The sequence below is a fragment of the Lontra canadensis genome, unplaced genomic scaffold, assembly GCF_010015895.1.
Source record: "Lontra canadensis isolate GAN:19392208 unplaced genomic scaffold, GSC_riverotter_1.0 scaffold3, whole genome shotgun sequence".
NCBI lineage: Eukaryota > Metazoa > Chordata > Mammalia > Carnivora > Mustelidae > Lontra > Lontra canadensis.
The window spans coordinates 55,636,371-55,660,228 of NW_022630997.1; the positions used below are offsets into that span (position 1 = coordinate 55,636,371).

Here is a 23,858-nt window from a genome sequence, read left to right on the forward strand (position 1 = left end):
CAAGATAAACTTCATTTCTCAGACTCTTAATATTACCCCAACTCTGCATGTTTATTCCAATTGGGAAAGCTGAAAGTTTTATTTATCAGCATTTTGCCCTTCATGTAACTGACACATTTAAAAGGTGCTGTCTTTTAAACTTTCAGATTTCATAATTAGTCTGCATTTCTCATCTAATAGTACATGGCACACTACTGTTCTTAGGAAAAGTTGGCCTGGAGAGGCAGCACAAAACAAAAGAAAACAAAAATAAGTAAATGGACAGACCTATGGTAAAACAATTACTTTTAAAAATCTTTGCCCATCTCATCGCTATTCCAGCGGAACATGTATTTCTTTGGTTTCACTGGCATTTTTCCAAATTCATCCAGAAAAGTTATTTAAGCAAAGGGCTAAGTGTAACTGAGTGTGTGTAAATTTTATACATGGGCCAGAAGAGAAAGATACAAAAAGCCAGCATATACTCAGCAGAAAAATCCAGTAATCGGAAAGGAAAGCACCAAATGAAAAGGCAAGCGCTCCTGGCAAGACGGAGTTGTTTTCTTTATACAGTTTCCATTCACCTTTGAGGCCCAGGCCCTGGATCTCGGTCAGTGTGCCCTTGCTAAAAGTCAGTCAATTGGCCTCCTGGGGAAGAAAATTTAACTTCACCATGGCCTCAGGATGTCAATGGGCTTGCTGGCACAATTCTGTATTCCAAGTTCAAATGGCAATAGAGTTTACTACATTTTGAGCCAGGATCACAAAATTTAAATTGAGAAACCAGCCAGCCTGGACACTTGGGTAATGTTCTTTGTGTTTGTTGAAGTCTGCCTAGCAACTACTGGCAATTTCTGAAAGCACGTTCACCCTGGAAAAGTAAATAACTGCCAAACTGCCAATATGGTTCTAACTGCAGACCTTTTCCCTCTTAAAAGTTTATCATCGGCTTCCCTACCTTGACCGAAGGTACAACAAAATTGTGTGTGTTGGTGGGGGGATGTCTTCCGTGCATATAAACCAAAAGCTTTGTTAAAACACAGACGAAACCTTTGTTATTAAAAGTTAACATTTAAAAGTAACACTGTCTCTGGCTTAAAATACATATGGGCATACTAAAGATACTTTTGAACATACACTGTACTGTCAAAATGATGGAAGGAGACAATCTCTACATTGTTTTTAATTTTAATTTTTAATCAAGAGAACATGGTAGAAATATCAGATTTCAAATATCTTTACCTAGAATGCCATTTTTTTTCCTTTTTATAAGATTGCCCTTCCTGACAACATTAGCCAAGTGAAATTCAATTATGTATTCAAAGCTAAAGAATATTTAGAAGTCAAAGAAAATAGTGTTCTTATCCAATCACTGTAATGTGGCTTTGGATGTACAACTCTGAAGGAGTCCTAAAGGGAGCCAGCTGTGGAATGTCCCAAGCACGTATGCAACACACATGGGGCTGAACAGAAAACAGAGGCGTTCCAAGGCACAGGGCAGCCAGGGGTCTATTTCTGTGCTGCTTGGGCTAATGTGAGAAAAGCCTGCTCTCCGGACTATGAGATTTGGCTCAAAAGAGCTAAACTCTCTCCCCCGCACAACAACGTCTTGGTCTCAGGTGGTGGAATTGGTGAGAGACACAGAGGCAGCAACAGTCATGAGAACCTGGCCAAGTCAGTCAAATTCTCTGAGCCAAATTCCATCCTCTAAAATAAGAATCAAGCTACAGGGTTTCTGTGGGGATTAAGAGATCTCTTCTGCAGCAAGTGTCTTAGTACAATGTCTGACACATCAGAGGTACTGGAAAAGGGTAGCTATGTGTTATAAGCGGTGCTACTATTAGAATTATTAGTAATAAAAATTAACAAGTAATAATAAAAGCCAAATAACCATTTTATCTAACTCATTTGGGAGAAATACTATTCACAGAGCAAATATATTCATAGTTGTGTAGGTCATCTTAGATATTCTTAATTTCTAATCTTTGTAGAATTGCTTCAGCTCATAAGAAGAAAATTTATTTTTCCTATACTGAGACGTAACAAGAAAGAATCATATTGCAGCTAGGTTAGCTGCTGGAGACAAATATTCCACCAGGCACATGCACCAGTGTCTCCCTTAGCAAATCCACAGGTCTTCCAAGGATCCTGTAACAAGTAAGCCTGTGATTTTCCTGAGCCACTGACTCAGTTTTAATCTCACAGACCCTGTGATTCTTATAAATGGTCAGGTTTCCTTTTCAGCTTTGGACATGGGGGAAGCTGACATTCTGAGGTATTGTATACAAACCTTATTGTTCCTCACATCAAACTATTTTGCAACTTCTATTTTCTCTTCACAACAATTTCCTCTTTCATTTATTTTTTAGTCTGTGCTACTCATGTAGATTCTTAAGCCACTTCATATCTGCTTTTGAAACAAGGGATAACATAATGTATCTTAAAGTTTGACCACTCTGCCATTCAGAATTCACACTAAAAATTTAAGAATTCAACCTTGTCCTGCCAAACTCAGGTTTGGCAGTAACAGAAAGGTTTCTGCGACAGACACACAGTGATAGACGACAAGGCAGCAAAGTGCTTCAGGAAATATCTGGGAAGACTGACAAAACTGGATGCAAAGGAAAAAGCCAGCAGAAAGCTCTGGAATCGAAGGAGGATGCTTCAAATCACTGAACGTAACCAAATGCTCTTAGATGCATTGAGTCGTCCCTTCAGGGACAACGTCATCCCTCCCTCAAATGCTCCTGCCCTGATCTGCAAGTGGCACCATCAGAAAGCCTTCAGAAGACTAATCCATCATAGGGATTTCTACTTCCCAGCTTTAAGCTGAGAAAGCCAACTTAGCTTCCCTTTAAGTAATGATTAGGTGAGAAAGCCAGGAAACACAAAATTTCAGTGAGGGGTGTCCAGGAGAAGAGAGACCTGGTTCACAAGCTCCACTAGTAAGTAACTCTTGGGACGTATTAAAGTAGAAGACTGATACAAAGGAGGGGCACATGGGGGGTACAGTTGGTTGAGTGACTGACTCTTGGTTTCGGCTCAGATCTTGATCTCAGGGTCCTGGGATCAAACCCTACATCAAGCTCTGTGCTCAGCAAGTAATCTGCTTCTCTCTCTCTCATTCACTCTCCCTTTCCTTCTGTCCCTGTTTCCCATGCTCGCTTACTCTCTCTCTAAAATAAATAAATCAATCTCAAAAAAAAAGAATAATACAAATGAATGGTCCATATTTTTACAAGCAGGGGTGTTTTTGCTGATTTGTCCAATTAAATGTTGGGTTGTACACTCAACCACATTTTCCTGCAAGACCACTCATTGCACAGAGGATAAGACAGACAATTGGAATTGAAATGGTGACTATACAGCCCAGACATGAAGGCAAGGCTTTGAGATGTTCTCAAGTCATCAGGAACTCATTATAGAAAAAAATTCCACAAAGTTCCAGGAATAAAACCAGCCTAGAACTCATCTCTCTGACCCCCTCCTTTCCCCTTCCAGAGTCACTATGCTTCATCCTGGAACACAAAACACACGGATGTAATAAACATTTCAGGGAAGACAGGCTAAGTGCTCCACGTGACAGTACTCCGCTCCTGCCCACCAGCATCTTCCATAATGTGAGACTAAGAAGCCACAGGAAGCAGCTGCCATTCATGTCTATGCCTATCCAACCCCTCACAAAATGCAGAGACTTCCTTGTTCTTCTTTCGGGGCCCTCAAAGACCTACCAACTCCTTAGTAATTCTAAATGTCAGCTTTAGAGTAGTCAGTTACTGTTCATTTAAATGTGCAACGCTAGACAGTCCAGTTTTACTGTAAATTTGCAACAATGTTATTATAATTTCAAATCTTTCCAGCAAAATAATTTTTATCTGTGATTCAATTTTATATTTTTGTCCCTATATTTTTTATAAATATGTGGCCATCATAATGCCAAAATATCAATTCAGGTAGGATGCTATTTCACAGCAAGAATCTCTTAAAGTAGCATAAGTGAATGTACTTAATGCCACTGAATTGTATACTTACACAAGATTAAAATGGCAATGTTACATTATGTGTATTTTACACACACACACAAATCCCTTATGGGAGGTTCTCCCTATAACCACATTCTTAATTGACATGTGGTCAGTTAATTCTTCGCTGAAAGTGTAAAAGCTACTGGTTTCCTAAAACACAAGTGATAACCTTCACTGTATTATTAGAACTTAAAATCACAATTGCTTAGTCCCTGTAAGACTAATCAATATTTGACTAGCCAGCGCATGAAGGCTCCACCATAACATTTCCTTTAAGCAGCTGTCATTGCTTGAAACTATTCAGAAACAGTGTTCCTTTGGCGAAAGCAAAACATCAACCTAGATGGCGCCAAATCATCCCCTCACATCAGGAAGACAAACATCTGCCTCTGAAATTGCAAAAAGCCCTAGCAAAATTCCAACATGAAGAAAGGGCAGGACAGCAAAACCACAATCCAAGTGTTGCCCTGATTTAAAAGGCAAACAAAACCCCGATGATGAATAGCAGCCATCACATGACAGAGCTTCCCTAAATCATTTTCCGGGGGTCAGACTGTTTAGATTGGGTTAAATCTTTCCTTTTCTCCCTCCCTTGCCCCCATTTTGGTTACTCGGTAAAAAAAGAAATTATTTACCAACTGTCCTGACATCATAGGTAATGGAATAATATATCAAATGAGATGTTCCATTATTCCTGCTGAGGCTCAGCTCTAAGGAATGTATTGTTGTTTTGGAAGAACTATAAAAGAATTCCAATAAAGACAAATGAAAGAAAATATAATTATATCCTGAATGGGTAGGATTCCTTCAATGTATTGGTCTAAGTGGGAGGGTAAAGAATTGTTTTTGAAAGCTGAAGTAAATACTTAAGAAAGTTTCTTGTCTATTCAAAACAAATTATTAAAATGTAGCTGCCTCCTGAAATTAGTTTAAAAACGTAAGTTCTTTTCTATTTGAGTGTTCATCATCTAGTAAGCTTTTCCTCACTTCTGTATCTGTTCCTTTCACAGAAGTATCATAATCAATCATTATTCTATTTGCTTATTTTCTTGTGTTTTGTCTATATCCTTCAGTAAAATTCCCATTTGTTTTATAATGGCAGAACTTATGTCTGATTGCTCACCATTGTATTCCTAAGGCCCAACACAGTGTCTGGTGCACGCACACACACACACACACTAAAGGCTGAAAAAACAATCTTTTTAATGAGAAAATTCATCATTTCATTCATTTGAGCAACAATTATGTACTGAGTAACTTTATTCCACAGTGACAACAACCATCTGAAGATTTAGCACACATCTATAAGCTGCAATTTGGTCTCTGGGATTCAAGAACTCAGAGAAAAGAGAGAAGGGAAGACTATAATTACTTTAGAATCTAATGAGTTAAAACACCTTAAAATTTTACACATACCAAAGCCACGATATAGCTTTCTTCAATACAAATAAAGACAAATTATTATATTTCATACTAGCCCTGTTACAGGTAAATATTTTAGTACAAACACTCTAAATAATGATTATTTCTATAAAACCGACATCTTTCAGTACCCAGATAGTAAACAAAACCTGCAAGGAATGTTGTCACTGAACAAAGGTAAGCCATATGATATGAGCCTAGAATGAAAACCACACTGTGGATTCTTTTTTTTCACCCAATCCTGTCTGAGACACTAAACATTGCTTAACTTACTATGTATTGCGTCCACAAGAAAAGGAAATACAAAATAATATTTTCTTATGCTTGATGAGAAATTACAGTTTCTGTCTAAAATTCAGTTAACAAGAGCTAGTTGTGAGGCTAAGGGCAAATCTTGAATTCCTTCTCATACCTGACCCCATTTCTCACTACCACCATGGTTCCCAGGAAGATTAGCCTGGATTAATTGCAACAGTGGGCTTGCTTATCAAAACTACTTTAATAGTTGAAGGCCTTCCTCCTACTCTATCTTTCTGGGAAGTTTAGGAAAACCTGGCAAATTTAAGAGTGCTACATAAACCTCGTATGAAGAACAAATACGCTCCGTGAGCTGCAACTCGGACCCTGCTTTGATTTATTGGGAACACTTACAGTATGGATATGGCTCTTACTTCCATGCACTAAAAAAACAGCATAGCAGAGCTTTAGGGACTGGATAGTTCTGGCCCTCCCTTAAGGAATAAGGAATCAGACACCTAGAAGAGATATCTAGCACTGGGATTATCTCCTTTCTCCTCATCCAATGTCCTTTTCACAACCCCTAGCTGTCAGTAAACTTGTACATTAGTCTTGGGCCTCCTTTCTCATTACTCTTATGCCACAAAGCCACGGGGACAGCTGATGTGACACATACAGTTCTCTGGAAGAAAGCACTTTCAAGTCTATGAACTCTGAGTGACCACATAGCAATGCTTATGTGGCAATTAGACACTGTCCTATATCTTGGAAGCTCGGAGACCAAAAAGAGGGCAGGAGAGTTGGGGAAGAGGAGCCAGAGACAGGAAGAGAGCAAAGAAGGCAAGAGCCCAATAGATAAAGTGTTCTTTAAATGTGGCTTGACTTAGTCCAAGTTCAGACCCACATTCTCTATTGGGTATTTTCTAGCCATTTTTTTCAAATGGTCTTTAAAAAAAGCTGCCATAATTACTTACTGCAAAACATAACTGTAATTTTCTGTAATGTTAAGGAGATGAATTTAAAAACTCCTGATTTACAGACAACTTTACATGAACCACTTCATTATTTTTAGAATGCAAGGGATTCCTAATAAGTCACGATTTTCAGCCCTGAACTCCCTACTGAACACTCTACTCACATATCCATCTTGACTTCAAGTTAACATTTTTATTCAGAACAGCTCTCCTGCTAGATGTTACTGTGTCTACCCCTTTCATATTAGAAGCCTTGAAGTCATCCTTAATTCCTTCATGTTCTTCTTCTTCATCCACTGGGTCCTACCAAAATTCCTCATTCCTCTAAGGAATGAAAAAGGCACAGCATAGGGAATACATTCCATGGTGTTGTAAAAGCACTGTATGGTGACAGATGGTGGCTACACGTGTGCTGGGCAGAGTAGCATATACAGCATTGTCAGATCATTATGTTGTACACCTGAGACAAATGTAACATTGTTTCAACTATATTTCAGTTAGAAAAAAAGTCTTAAAAATTAAAATTTTTTAAAAAATTCATTTCCATTTCCTCACATCCATCCCTTTATCTTCCTGTTTTGTCTCATACCTCCCCAAGTTCTCAGGCCTTCTTCACCTTACAGGTACTATTTAAGTGTCTTTCCCAGCACCACAGCACCAAGTTACCTGACCCCCATCTAGCCCACTACGCCTGTACCAACACTCAGTCACATCCACACCTATCCTAATTCCCAAAGAGTACCGCCACTCACAGCAATTAACAGAATCTGCGGTCTTATCATGTTGATGAACAGCCCTAACAGTGCTCTGCACTCCATATTCACTATAAGTTTTCACACAAATAATGATGAGTGGCTCCTACCATCCATCCCAGCAGCCCAACGGGCTGTGGAAGGAGGAGTTCATAAGTAGTCTTCAAAGGACTCTCATTGCCTCACAGCAAAGGGCTCTTAAGTCACAAGCTGAAAGCAGAACTGAGGGCAGAGGAAAGGCAATGTACATCAGAAGCAAAATTGCAGATTCTTATGGCTGAGACATGAAACGCTCCTTGAGCCACAGAGAGAACTGGCAGCCCCTGAATCGAGAAGTCGCTTGGATTTTCTTTTTATCCTCTTCTGCCAAGCAAAACTAAAATATTTTTGCATCTCTAATGGAAGTTCAGCATGCCCTGATAATTCTTCATTGATAGCAAACCTCATCCAGCCACAGCCTATCATTCCCTGACAATTTTCCATTTCATAATAAAGGAGTAACAGTATTTCTAATAGTGATGAACTATCCTATTGCATGAGAACTTAACACCATCAACAACACCTCAACAAAAAAGTGAAAGAGAGAGAAAAAAAACTCCACTAAGAAAAAAAGAGAAAAATTAGGAAGAAAGAGAGAAAAAAAAAAAAAAACTCCACTAAGAAAAAATGAGAAAAATTAGGAAGAAAGAGAAAAAAAAAAAACTCCACTAAGAACACAGTTTTATTTAAAAATGCAAAAAAAAAACATTTTTCACAACAAATGGAATTTTTTCTCAACATAAGAATCCAGAAAGTAGTATCCCCAAATAAATATAAGAGTCATTCCATTCTAAACTAGAAAGAGTTACCAACAATATTATATAAGTGTGTGTGTGTTTTTCCAAACAACTAAGAACATGGTAGTCCTATCCTAAAACTGTAAGGCCCCGCAAACTTCCCTTAAACACTGACATGGAAGGGTCTCTCTAAAGAGCCAAATATCTCTCACCTTTGATCAAAGCTTTTCAATTTCAACTGATTTGAAACTGTTCAATTTCCATTGATTTTAACACCAAATCTATGAAGAATTATCCCCATTTTACAAGCAGGAGAATGAGTCTCAAACGACAAATGACTTGCCCAAGTTTTCACAGTTGGTTAATGGGCTGAGAGTCAACAGATCTCATGGGTCCTGGTTTACTGTTCTTCCTAAAATTGACATATTTTACTTGTTTCATTTGTGGATTGCTTCAAAATGAGGGCATGGCAATGAATGAAGGGAAAGAAGAAGCGATAAAGAGGAGATTATATGAAGAAATACACATTATAATCACCTCTGAAAGATCCAAGTTTTAAAGACCAAGCTTCCATATCAGACAAGTACCCACTAAGAACCTCTAAAGTATCTTCTTGTGTGTGTGCTGGCAGGGTGCAGAATAAGACAGCTCTCTCTTACGGCTTTGTTCTGTTAGATAACCATATTTAACTTACTGTGTTTTCCCACTAACAACAAAGACAAAAGATTTTTATTTTCCCTAAAAGAGCACAGAGATGTTTAAAAGATGTGAATTGTCAGTGTAATTTAAAAAAAGAAAAAAAAAAGAAAAATGGCGAATTGAGTTTTCTTCCCTGCTTCAACAATTAGATAGTTATAGGACCTGGACAAATCGCTTAAATTCTCTAGCTCTTCCCTCATTTGTATGCTAACCTAGGAAATCTCTATGGTCCCTTTCAGTCCTACAATATTATGATGCTAAGAAGTTACTTAGTCCCAACCATGCACACAGAGCAATGTGTTAGGCCCCAAAATACTTGAGTCTCTCGAGAGTTCAGAAACTAGTTCAACTATTAGTATATTAACTCAAAAGAACAAAACAACAAGGTAAGCAAGTTAACTTTTTAACAAAATCCAAAGTGATACAGATATGTAAATGCAACAGATAAACAAATAAAAACTCTCAGTGTAGGACAGGACAGTCCAGAACATGCCACAAGACGGTGGGGTTTTTAGCTATATAACTGGAAAGGTAGGAAACTGAGATAAGAAAATGACTTTCTGGATGGGTAGATACTTTTATCTGCCGTCGTAATAGTCAAGAATGATCATGGCTTGGGGATGCCACTGGATGATGCCAACGGGAATGGCTGGAGGAGCAATGGGAGACAAAGTTAAATAAGCAAGAAGGAACTGAATGAAATAAATGTTCAAAGACAAAGATGGAAATTTAGCTTTATCTTGGAGACAGTGGAGAAATGTTAAAGAAATACAGAGCACAGATATAAAATGATAATGGCTGTGTTTTAGGAAAGAATCATAGACTCAAATGATTTATACTCTCATCCCTATCATGAGGCTCACTGAGGAAAAATGTTTTTTAAAAAGCCTCCTTTCCATCACATTTAGCCCCAGTACAAATCTTCGTGTGTGTGTGTGTGTGTGTGTGTGTGTTTAAAGGAATTTCCAAATGATTCATTTATCATTGAATTCTGTAGACTAGATTTTCACCAAGAAGTTTTTTTTTTCATCAAATGATATTGTGAAGTGCTGCACATTACATATTTCCCTAACAAATCCACAAAATAAAAATAACTAGCACATTAAAATCTGTAGATAATTTTGAGGGAAAGGATCTTTTTTAAGTGGATATGACAGTATTCCTCAAACTTACCTAATCATGGAATTTTCAAAATGTGATATTTATTAACATAATGCAGAACTAGTGTTTCACATTAGACCCCACCTTAAAACTAACACCATGAATAGTTCGTCATAAGAGAATGAAACTCAACAGAAAATGAAATCCATTAGTATTAGATACACACACATACAAAATACATGCAATTCATTCCATTTTATCAGCATTAGAGATCAACATGAACTTACAATTTCTGTTAGCACTTTCCCATATTCCACATCAGTGGTTCCCAACCAGGGCTACATACTGAAGTCACAGGCAGCTTTAAAAAAAAATTACTAATGCCCTAGCTTTACCTCCAGAGCAGTTAAATCAGAATGTCTAACTTTGGGCATCAATAGTTTTTAAAAGGTCCTTGGACAAACACACACCAAGGACGATTAAGAGATTAAGAGTATACCAACACTAAAATGGTTAATGGTAGAATTTGGGAAATGAGAATGGGAACGTGAACTCCAGTTAATTCAGCTAGAAAATCTGTCCCTGAAAAACTGAGAGTTGGCTATATTTATTCTGCATACAATATTAGATCTCAAATATTCTTGGCTTTCTTTGCTCTATACTTGTTCATCATTATACTGGAGGTTTCATGCTAATACTACAGTATGCTAAATTGATAGCCAAAGATTAATTTAATTTAAAGATTAAAGATTTCTTTAATTTAGACAAATAGAACCACATTTTCTATTATTTGCCAAATTTGAGCCATTGGTCTCAGAAGTTTTAGTTTGATTCCCATAAAACACAGCCAGAAGCAAACTGCAAAGCCAAAATTTTGAATTATCTTCCTGAAAATTACATTTTTTGAAAAATGCATACCATAGAAGGTTTAAGACTTACTTAAATGATGCTATTTATTTCACAGTCATCATTCCAAACTTGGAAAATTTATCACCCAAAATGCAATGAAGGCATTAGAGCAGTTGAAAATTCTGTGTTTCAAAGCATAGGAGAATGCATTTATCATCTAGGAAAGCAGTGGGAAGAAGAAAGTAATAACACATCCCTAAACCCAGCACTCACAAGTCAAAAGCTGCAAAACTAATTATATCCAAAATGTGTGATTATCTTTTTAAATTTCATCATCTTTCAGGAGACAATGAATATAGACAACAGGATCTCCTAAATTTAATCTGGATTTCAAACCTTCGACTCATTCTCTCAACTTTTCACTTGGATCTGTGCATAATTAACTTTGATGAAATGATATAATATCTATCACTTTCAACTCATTTGTTTTCTGAACCAGATGACAGAGAAACAGTCTTCCCTCTTCCTTGTTTTACCTCTGCAAAAGCACTTAGTTTATTCTTTCTGCCCGGAATGCCTTCCCGTTTTGCCTCCATTAAGACACTGAAAATCAAGAAATCACAGATCTGGAAGACATCTTAACTGAATCTAAACCCTGCTCTCAGCCAGAAACTCTCTCGCAGTTTTATCTAATCTTACCCAACATAGTAATCATACTCAGTTCACATACCCCTCATATCTCTACTCAAACACTTTCGCCTCTCAAGTGTGACCTTCTTGAGGACAGGGTCCATAGATCCACCTTGTCCCTCTCCAGTCCTGTACCTCGACAGTGTCTAGCTCCCAGTGAGGTCAGTAAGTATCTCATGAGTGGTATCCTATTGTAAAGCCAATACATAATCATTCACTCTAGCCCATTCTATAAGCGTTTTCCCCCTTTGCTTGGAAACTCTTTGAAGGTAGAAATTATTTCTTCTTTATCAGTCCCATGGACCATACAGCAATGGGAGAGTTTTTAGATCACAGATTGAGGTAGCTCATCATATTTTTAATGTATGAGAGAGATACTAAGGTGGAATGGCACTCAAATGAGAAGAAACATCTATCCATGTTCCAGTTAAATACTGATATATACTATTTCCTCAATTTTGTAAATATCTCCCTCTCAAGGTACTGGCTGAAAAGGGGTTAAAAACAAACAAACAAACAAACAAAATAAAACAGGCTCTCCAAACCTAGGGAACATGCCACAGAGCTTCTCAAACAGCAACTACTATTGACTTACAACAATTGTCTTCAAAGATCCCACAGAAAAATTAACAAGAAGTTCTATTTAAGAAAAGAACTTCAAACTAAGTTAAACGTTTTCTCATTCACAGGGGATTAAGGTTTCCTGGTAACTCCAAAGTAAACAGGCACATGGGAATTGAAGCTGGGTGGTTTTATTCTCTCAAAGAAGAAATTGATGGTGAACTTAAAAAAAAAAAATACAGAAGCTTCTATATATTTGCCAATAGTTGGTTTCATCTCTGGCTAAATTCCTTCATTCCCCACCTATCATCACTTTAACCATTAAGAAGCAGAAAATTGGAATGACTGACTGATAATCTACGGTGACCACTAAGAGTAGTAAATGCTAAGGAAGGAAACACATACTTACACATTCTCCTAGCATTTTGATTTCACTAAAGGAAAGAAAAAAGAAAGGTAATGAAATCTATATTTTCACCACTTGAAGTGTCAAAAGACAATTCTTTCAAGAAGGAATTTATACCCAAAGAAATAAAAAACTCCAAAAAAAAAAAAACTCGTTTGGGATGAGCCACAACTGCTAAACATACAAAATAAGAGAATAACATTCAGAATATTTAGTAATTTAATTCAAGGATCATGTTACATAAAGAGTCATAGAGCAACAAAAAGTCCTCCTTAACCACAATTAAGAAAAACAGAAAATATTTCATGCTGTACTAATCCCTCTGCATGTTGGCTGACTACAAACTTCCCACAAAATCTATAATAGTGACTGAAACAACATTAATGTCAATGGCCAAAAAGAAGAAGGAAATCCCAAAACAAAATCTTTCCGGAAAATAAGAACAGCATAAGCGTTTTCCACCTAAGATATTAATAGCAATGACCTTATTATTCCTTGAATAATGCTGGCAACTGACTAGCAAAAAGAAACACACCCTGAATAAAAAAAAAAAAAACTATTCACATACAGTACATATATAGAGAAAAAGTATTCATCATACACTAGTATAGTGTTTTTTTCATGTTTTAAACACACTGTGGTATTGCTGCTATAATTTTAATGACAGATTTTAAGAAAATGTCCTTATGCCTCATCTAAAGAGCACTGTTCCTTTAAAGATAAAATTTAATTTGAGTCATTTGTTGAGGAGTTAAACTACACATAATGCACAAGCCTTTTGAAGAGAGGACAATTATATAATTATTCAAGTAATTGGATGCCTTTTATGTGTTTTAGTCTGCATCTTGATTACAAGGCCCCATGACTTCTCAACTCCATCAAGAAAAGGGGAGAAGATTCCAAGGAAACCTGTAGATCAAACTTTGAGAAGCAACACAAACTGTGCCAACTCTCTGTAGGGGCATCTCTCACTTCCGGCATATCGGGTCATCCCTCTGGTTTTTGCTCCATGTTGTCTTCTGTGGATGGGTTGCGTCTGCTTACTTACAGCCCCTTCTCCTTCATAATTCCGGCTTTTCCATGGCCAACTCCATCCCCCAGTTTCTCCCTCACCCATCCTACATCATGACCTTTCCCATTCCATTCCCACCAGCACTCTGGGTCTTAGTCTCCCAGTTTGTTAGAGATGAATCTCATTCTGTGAGTTTTCAGAGCCTATCACACTGGTCATGGCCCGTGCCTATAGAAAGTTCCTCTCTGGATCTGGCACCCACATCTAGGTCCATCTGCTATGCCTGAATGAGCTGGGAAATAGGGCAAGGCAGTGTAGAACATGGCTTGCTCCTCTCCTTCTTCACAATAGGATATTGGGAAAGGCAGACATGTAATGAAGTACATATATTTAAAAGTACTATTCAGAGACACAAGCAAGGTAAGAGTTGAGAATAAATTCCAAAATAATCCACCTTGTCTAAAAAAAAAATGCAAAATATTAAACATGTCAAGAAGAAGGTTGCTCTTTTAAAAAAAAGAAAGGGTCCCAAAATTCAAGAAAGAACTGATTCATGAGATTGTAACAAACCATTATTTCAAGTCTTCTAGATAGAATAAAATAAAATATCGGAGGTACAAACTTCAAAATGACCGACCCTCAATATGATTTTGAAACATGCTTAAACAAGTTATAAAGGATGACAAAATCCATACCATTTATTTTACTGTATTAATTTGGCTTCAGCCTTGTAGTCGTCCATCTCATGCACTATAACAACCCCACTTCAGAGCCCTACTGCGCATAACTTGTAGCTTTAGACAGAACTTCTCTCAACTATATTAGAATGGCACACCCAAGAGGGCATGATAATTGCTGAGTTAAAGAAAATCACTTGTGTTTTATTAACAATAGTAAAAAAAATAGTCAAAGTCAGAAAAGCACTCTTCAAGTTGGCTGCCACCAACTAGCTGTCTGACCTTGAAAAAACTCAATCTATTCAGAGCGCTGTCCAGAAGAAAAAAAAACACCATCACCATAACCAACTTTAAAAGGTACTAATTCTTCTGTTAACCCATTTACGTCAATAAAGCTTAAGCTCTTTACTAACTGTCAGAGCATTCACTTAAGTCACACTAAATGGCACTACACAGACCCATTGTTTTATGGACTGTAACCCTTCAGCTGAGTCTTTTACCCTAGGTAACCTTATGGAGTCCATAATGAAGAAAGAGAATCACACAGGAGTTTGGACTACTGAGTCACAGAGCCAGGTGAAATCTTCCAGGAAGATGCTTTCTACACTTTCATATGCGGGTCACCATAAGGGTGACATTGTCTCCAAGCCAAATGTCAGGCCAAGAGCTTAGAGTGAGAGAACGTGTGTGCTATATCTAAGTGGGCCCTGACCTGTCAGTCTGAAATCAAATATCCTCATTTTATGTTATGTACCTAGCAATGAATTGGGGCCAGCCTTACTCAGCTGGGTGAAGAATGACAAGAAATGTCAATTCTTCACATCTGTACCAACGCACAGGTTAGGTAATCTTTACCTACTTCTGAATCACATCAATATCACATATTTTCAGGCCTCACTATCACGGTACAGACGAAATATTGTACCCAGATATTGTTGCCACATGGGACCCTGACCCTGAGAGTGAACAGAATGGTGAGAGGTCTGAAAATTATGTCAGACGATAAATCAGAAACTAAGTATCTTTAGTCTAAAGAAAAGAAGACATAGAGATGTTGTACAAACCATCTTCAAAAATTTTAGACTTCCAAATGGCAAAGCAAGGGCAAATGGGGAGGGACTTTCTAAAAAATTAGCACCGACTAAAAAATGATCTGCCTTGTATATACCTGGGATCTACTCTGTTTACAACCACTATGATACAGAAGGAACTGCAGGGCTTGATGGGAAGCAGAACCAGATGACCTCTCAGACTCTTTTCAACAAAATTTTGTATATGCTATAAACTGACAACAATTTATGCATCTGTGAACAACCTCAAACTATTAGCCATGATGATCTGCTTTTCTCCATAGTGGTAGTTGTTGTTAGTCTTGGTTTTAAAAGTATTAGAAGCCCACTATAAGGAAAGTACAGAGAAAGAATAAAAATGAACCATAATCCCACAGCCAAGCCAATCACTGCTATCATTTGGCATAACTTCTGCCCCAATCATTTTTCAAAGCATAAATATATGTAAGAAAATTTGAGACAAGCTATTTATATACCTTCTGTCCTGGTTTTTATAATTATATGATACTCATTTTCTTAATTCATTAATTACTTACCAAAAAAGCATGATTTTTAATGTCTACCTAATAATACAAAGTTTGGATATAGCATATTTCAAGCATTATATTAAGCATGTAGCTTATTTTTAATCAATTTTAATTTTAATTATTATACATATTACCACATGAACATCCTTTTACAATGATCTCTAGACACCTCTCTGATGGTGTACTATGTATGTACATACACGACTGAATTTATCTTTCTTAGATATAAAGACAATTTGAATCATATAACAATCAAAGGACATAATTAGATATACACACATATATACCAAAGCAATTGCAAGGCTCCTCTGATTAGAACTAATCAAACTTAATCCCACCTCAGAAATAGTTAATGCCACTATCTTGAAAAATTGCTTCTAATCCCCCAAATATGTTTATATTTACATATTATCAGTTATTAGTATAATTTTTGTTTACCTGTGCCATGTTAAAATTGCCCTGAAATCTTAATATCAGCCATAAATAAAGAAGTCTGTATCTCAATATTTTTCAATTAAGAAAAATATTGACAACTATAGGGCTTAAGGACTTTAATCCATTCAGGGAGAACATTTTACAAAATAATATAAAAGCCATTTTAAACTAAGACCAATAAATCACTTAACTGGACCTTTCAATTGCCATTCTATCCCAGCCAGGTACACTGCATGTCACTATTTAATCCAGACTCCTGCCTAGTAACCCTTCTTAAAAAACCAATTTTCATGAATTCAGTTTTTGATTTTCCAAATGAACCAGTGCCTTGAGTTTGGTTTCAAGAAGAGAGAATATTCTAACTGGAAAAAACTAAACTTCACCAGATACTGATTTAAGATTATTCACTGAAAAATATCATAGTAGTAATTAGGGTATACTGACTACCATCAAGCTATGTTTTATAGGAATCTTAATGACATCCCCTACCTTGTGGTTGCAGAGAGAGGAATAAAAGACAAAATGGGTTTTCATAAAGCAGTTGTGTGAAATGGCTGCCAGAAATAAAGCCAAAATAGACAAGACAATGGAATTCCACGTGATTACAGATCATGCTACATCCAGGCTACTCATGTCAGATAAAACACCAAGACAACTTAGAAGACCAGAGAATTGATGATGAACAAGTTACTTAGTCTTTTTCTTAATCTTTTCTCACCCTTATCTGCTAGATAATAGAGAGCAAATTACAGGGCATAAAAATGGTATCAAGGGGTGCCTGGGTGGCTCAGTTGGTTGAGCACTGGACTCTTGATTTCAGCTCAGGTCATGACCTCGGTATCCTGGGATAGAGCCCCACCTCTGGCTCTGCACTCAGCAGGGAGTCAGCTTGAGGATTCTCTCCTTTTCCCTCTGTCCCTCCCCCCACTCTCTCTCTCTCAAATAAATAAATAGATTTTTTAAAAAACACAGGATCAGGACCCCTGAGTGGCGCAGCCGGTTAATCATCTGCATTTGGCTCAGGTCATGATCCCAGGGTCCTGGAATGGAGTCCAGAATAGGGCTCCCTGCTCAGTGGAGACTCTGCTTCTCCCTCTGTCACTTCCCCATGCTCCTGTGTGCACACAGTCTCTCTCTCTTTCTCTTATACTCACTCTCAAGTAAATGAATAAAATCTTTAAAAAAACAAAACAAAACATAGGATCGATTCCTACCTTTAACAGCTTTTAAAAAGATCAGACAGCCTATTTTGGAAGGGTTGTTCTATTTTTCTAAATCTTATAAATGGTCAGTCATCCCTGTTTAGCCAGGGAGAACTGTGACAACAAATTCTCTCACTGAAACTTATTATCAGGGCCATAGTGTTATAATCAGGAATAAGAATTCAACATCTCTGAATGTTAGCTTCAAGACTTAACTGCCTTTTAGTGGTGACATCCATTCCTAATCACCTTTGCTTAAAATTAGAATCAACACTTTAACACTGCATAACCTTCTCCACACATCTTCAGAACTGTGACACCAAATACTCTTCACTGTATATACACCTTTTTGTAATGTTTGAATTGCAAACCATGTGAATACATTACCTATTAAAACAAACACCAAGATTAAAACTTTAAAATATCTTAATTTTACTTACACAGAATTTAAAATGTTTAAGTATAAAGTCTTAGTGTTAGAGAAAGTATATCCTAGGCTATAGTTAATTGAATTCATTTTTAAATAATTAAACCAAAATTTATTTCTATTACCAAAGGAGTATCTATTCAACACATACAAAAAATGACCCATGGAAAAAGTAGAAGCAATTCTGTAATTTCTGCTTTGGCCCCTGCCCCAATAAAAAGATTAAAGAAGTCCCTAAGATCAACTAAAACGCTCATTTTGTGGTGCACAGGGAAACAAATACTACTTCCACAATTTTCCTCAGAAGATAACACTTGCTTTTTAGTCTTAAAATGACAAAAGTAATCTGTTTGCCTTAAAAGGATGAGTTTGAGGGTACTAAAAACACAGCACATAGGCCACCAAACAGTATCTTATTTATGTTAGTCTTACTGTTCTCATGAAAAGCCATAGGTTATCGGTCAGTTTTCCAAACTGACATATTTTAAGACTATAAACTATCCCTGCATTAAAAATGTGTGATGTGTACTTTGGGGAGAAATAATGTATATAACCTGATGCAATGGAAAACCTAGCTTTCATCAGTTATGATGCTGACTGGATTTTGTCTTCTTCAGCCATTGAGATTCAAGATTCCTAAATAAAGCACTATGCTTTGATGAGTCACATTCGTAGCACAATCGCTATACTCATCCCCACCTAATATACTCTAACACATTTTCCCTCAGATCTGGCCATAGTCATCTCACAAGAAAAAAAAGAACTGATTAAAAGGAAACAGGACAGACAGTGAGTAAGCCATGAACTGCCCAAAAAACTGTAAAAATCCTGGCAGATCATTTCCATGTGTTTCAATTAAAGTTGCCATGAGAGGTGGACAGTGAGCTAGAGAGAAATGATAAAGTTGTATCCATTCCCTCCTTTTTGTAAGTATGGTTACAGCCAAAGAATAAAAAGTACAATTACTGGAGATCTTGCAAAGCATTCATACAGAAAAACATTTGGAATGTACCCAAGGCAAACAGTCGGATTTATGGTTCTATCAGCCAATCAGAGAATATTTAAAAAGCACTTATATGCATTTTTAATATACACACACACAAAAAAGGCTAAGAGTATATAAATAGTTCTCTTTCAAAGATGGGATGACAGATTACATTTTTTCTTTCTTCTGCATTAATTATATATTTGTTCTAGACAATTTAGAAATGACTTGTAATAAGTAAAAAGAATAAATTTAATATAAACGAGTAGGCACTTAAAATGTGTAGATTAAAGTATGATAAATAACCTTTACACTTTGAGAAAAATTTTCTAATTATACTGAATTTTCCTAAAGAATGACTTCCTCCATTAAGAAATGTTTATAGGTTGAATTGTGTCCCACAAAAAATGCCTATGTTGAAATCCTAATTCCCAGTACCTCAGATTACGACCTTATTTGGAAACAGGGTCACGGCAGATGTAATTAGTAAGAAGAGATCACTGGGGTGAGCCCTAATCCAATATGACCATTGTCCTTACAAAAAGAGAAAATTTGGATAGAGAGAGACACACACACACAAGGAGAGTGCCTGTGAAGACAAAGACAGTGATGGGGAGGACACTTCTACAAGCCAAGGAACACCAAAGATGTTAAGCAAACCACCAAAAGCTTGGAGACAGGAATGGCACAGGTTCTCCCTCACAGTCGGCTGTGAGGAACCACCCCTGCTGACACCTTGCTCATGGACTCCTACCTCCAGAACTGTGAGACAGTCAATTTCTGTGGTCACCCAGTCTGTGATACACTGTTTCAGCAGCCCTAAAACTAACACAAAAGGTTTCAAAGCCTACCACAGGAAAACCTTGCACTCCACTACACCCATTTTTCAGAACTATCTGCCTTTTGGTAGACAGTGCTTACAAAATTCAATCCTCCTCCATACGCTCCTCCTCCTCCCTCTCTATGACAACAGTTTGGTAAGCCTATGTAACTAAGTTTTCTCCAATTGGTTATAAGACATGACATAGACCTCCAGGTCTAGGCCTAAGACTGGGGCATACTTCCTGTATACTCTTCTTCTTTCTTACCAGCTCCCATTTACACATGGTGCTCACCCAAACCAACCACAAAGAGGAGGTCCATTCCTTAAGGAGTAACAGAGCTACTTCTTAGATGGAATCTGGGTCTTTAACTGATAGCATAGGACAGAGCCACCCACCAATGGGGAATATTCTTCTTATAATGTTACAAAAAAGTAAAAGAAATAACTGTTCTTTAAGCCACCAAATCATTGAGTTTCTCTGCTATAACAGGTTAGCCTTTTGCTCTCATAGAGTACCAGTGGAAATAAAACTTTACAAATTCACGCGATAAAACAGTATGTAGAAATGAGGTAAATCTCTGAAACAATAAGTGTGACTCTACTGGAGAAGTTCAAGTATAAACTGCACAATCACTGCTCCGAATCGGAAACAATGCACTTGATGACCTTAGTAGTTTTAAATTACAATTTAAACTCTTTTGCGAATCTACCAAATCTAATTCTTAAAGATTTCTTATTCTTGAAGATTTTCTTTTAATTTGAAAAATTTTTGTGAGAATAATTAAATTTAGTAAAGCATATTTTATGATTTTATATACATTTTAATAGTACAAAAATTAACATATAAAAGCCTCACACTCCTTCTCCAATCTCCTCTCTAGGGAAAGTCAGTACAAAGCTTAGATGTTATAAAACAATAAGGGTGATCAAATTTTAAAGTCAACTCAAGAGAGATTTTAATTTTGGGTTGAGATACACACTGAGAATCAAAACCAAAACATATTCTAATAATGACCATATACAGCCTTCATATCTGCCTAACTCTGAGAAAAGAAAATTATTTTCTCATAGATGAAATGACCAGCACTGTGGCCCATTTCTTATTCATAAATACTTCCCAAATGTCATTATCTGAAACTGGAATATGTGTGAAACTAGAAGACAGCTCCTGGAGAACAATTCAATACTTCTCCATTACTTCATTCTACTGTAGATGAACCATAATGTCTACTCCTGTCTGGTCAAAACACTGAAAATTACTATTTTAGAATTTGGAATGTTTGCCTTTTATTAAGTCACAGGTTTCTTTTCCAGGGTGACTATCCAAAATCTGCATGGACATTTATCAGGAAGACATTCTACTGAACTAAAGAAGAAAATAAAGAGATGAAAACTATTCCCATTTAGTTATTCAGGGACTTCATTAACCTGTGACCAAGAATGGAATCTATGATTCCAATGCATGGTTTGCTGGACGCACACATGTTCCTGGATTCAAACATGTGTTTCTATTTAAACTGCTGGAATGTCTATATGGCTCCACAAAGGGTGATAAATATTAGCAAATCTTCTAAGAATGAAGGTCCTTTATGACCACATACACCATGTTTTGATTCAGTTTTTCAAATGTCTCAGTCAAACAAAGCTGAACAATCTGCTTTTTCCATCTGTCCACAAGCTAAAAAACAATGAAATAAAATCCTTCCACAGATCACATTTCTCTGTCCCTTCACAGCCAACCCAAAACAGATCTGTGATTTCTACTATTTGTCTTCTCTTTTCCTCCCTCATGGCAAGCTTGCCTGAGGTACAGGAAGAGGCTTCGGAAATGCCCAGGTAATGATAAGTTGGATATTAACCATTATCAGATAATGCCAAGTAAGGAGTTTCAGGTAAGTACAGAAACTTCAACAGATGAGCCTAAAGAGGGATAGAAAACTCTGATCAGACACATTCTATTTGGCCAGCATAGCATTCTAAAATTTTTTAAATTTAAGTCCCTTTAGGAAACCCCCCCAATACATATAAGATATTTCGTAAGATATTATATCTCACCATGAACTATGAACCCCACAGAGGTCATGTGTGCAAGCCAAATGTCACAGGAATTCCTCCAACCCTGTTTAGCTTTCTTACATTTTTTCTTTGCCCAGAATGCCCTCCTAGCCCACCCAAGCCTACCTCTTCAATTAACTACTACTCCTAAGTACTCAAGAAGTCCTTTCTTATCTCCTAGAGCCCCAGTCAAGTGCTTAACCCTCTCCAGCCCCAGACTCTCCTGCTATTTCTATACTTTACTGCCAGACAGCAGACTAATTTCTTCAGGGCAAGGACTATGCCTTGCTCATTTTAGTCTCTCTAGCGTGTGGAATACAGCAGGTGGTAAATACTTTCAGAATGAAGAAATGGCAATACAAGTATTGGCTGAAAATATTTGCTTCCATATTCTTGGCAGAGAATGAAGAAAATGTTGAAGCTAACAAAAAAGAAAAAATGTAGATTACACAGAACAAAAAATAAAGAGGCTATAAAGGCCACATCTGGCTACACACAGGTGATTTCCAAAGGCTTATGACCTTCTACAGCATTATTTAACCTCATCTATAGTTGCTGCTTTATTTCACTCTGGAACATCTGTGTATTTGTTGTTACACACATGCTTTCTGGATCCCAACAACAAAGACACAAATATAATAAATCGAAATAAATGAAAAAAGAACATGAACTTGTGTCAATTTCTTTGAAAGGATAGGCATCTTCCCTTATACAAAACTCTTACTGTAAAATAGAGCTGACTAGGAATAATCAATTGCTAATCATAGTTCTCATATCCATTTTTCAATCAGGTCCACTCCCAGTTCCCTTTGCTAAATATGACTAGCAAGACTGGCTTCCGTGAAGTTCAGAACTCCCAGAGGACAGTCAGGACACACTGGACACCATCACCAATAGTGAGCAAGCAGGTCTAAAGGTTCATCTTTCACTGATTATATTACCCCACCCATGGTCGTGCTTACTGGAAATGAGGAAAGCTGTGAAGGATTCCTCTCCATGTCCCAGGTCAAGTATGTATATGGGGAAAGAAGCAATGAGGGTAGCCGTGAAAGACAACTAGCACAGCATACCTGGCAGCCTTCACTGCCTCTTTGCCTCATTAGAGTTGCTCAGGAGGAGCAAGAAGTTAGAATGGTTACTTGCCAAAAACATCTCACCCTTTCTTTGCCGTGAGCATCTCTAGCTGTATCATCAAAACCTATTTGCCTTCATATGGAAGGGGAGCTTTCATGGGCCTTGAGTGTAACCATTGAGACACACTGACTTCTTAATTATCACTAAGAGGCAGGAGTACAAAGCAACTTACCTTCTGAAAAAAGTCTTCCCCACTTTTGCCTTTTCCTTCAGCAGCAGCTGTAAATAAAAACGTATACATTTAAAATAGTTTCTTTTTTTTTCAGCCTTTGTTATTCAAATGCCTTTCAAGTATCAAGTATGAGAATAACAGAGCAATAAGTGAGATGCCATTCTTGCTCTCCCAAAGCTCAGTGCCTACCTGAACAGGCCTCATCTGATGGAAAGTCACAAACAAAAACAAAAACACACTAATTCAATCAAATAATTCAGATAATTTCACACTTCTTTTTTTTTTTTTTTTGTCTGAAAGACCCAGGTCTCTCTTTTCACACACAGATGAAAGTAATCACATCCTTTCAAATTAAGCAATGACATGAGCAAATGCAACTACCAATATAATAAACTATAGTGCTCTAAGCACTTCCTATCTGCAACCAATCCCAGGCATGAGGTTGCCTTTTCAATGGGTGGTTCATCCCACAAGGCCTATACTATTAGCTATTTGTTCTATGCTTTGCAATGACTATATAATCAACTTGGGTTTCAGCTGCCATCATACTACTTTAATTCACTCCTTAATTCACATTTATAAGAAAGAGACAAAACAACATGAGGATGAAACGGTAATAGAGACGGTCACACACAACAATAAAACTTCATGTGAGATTAATTTGAAAGTCATTATCTTTGAATAATTGTTCTTATTTCTAAATGGCAGACTATAAATACAGGAGAAACCCAGGTCTCTACATTCAAAAGTCTTATAAGTCTGTGAACCTTCTTTTTAATATGTGGAGAGGAGTAAGCAATTTGACTAAAAGAAGAGAGGGGACAAAGAACCAATAGCATCTTGCTTGCAAAAGCCTCGAACTGCATTG

General features: G+C 37.1%; 1 protein-coding gene across 3 annotated transcripts in view; it reads right to left on the minus strand.

The window, feature by feature from the left end:
- The window catches only part of BICC1 (BicC family RNA binding protein 1), a 261,380-nt gene that overhangs the window by 149,520 nt on the left and 88,002 nt on the right, over window positions 1–23,858 (minus strand). For all 3 annotated transcript variants that reach the window (XM_032842699.1, XM_032842690.1, XM_032842707.1), the window contains exon 2: window positions 22,991–23,037. In XM_032842699.1, the coding sequence (XP_032698590.1) occupies window positions 22,991–23,037 (47 nt within the window). The remainder of the gene's footprint in view (window positions 1–22,990; window positions 23,038–23,858) is intronic.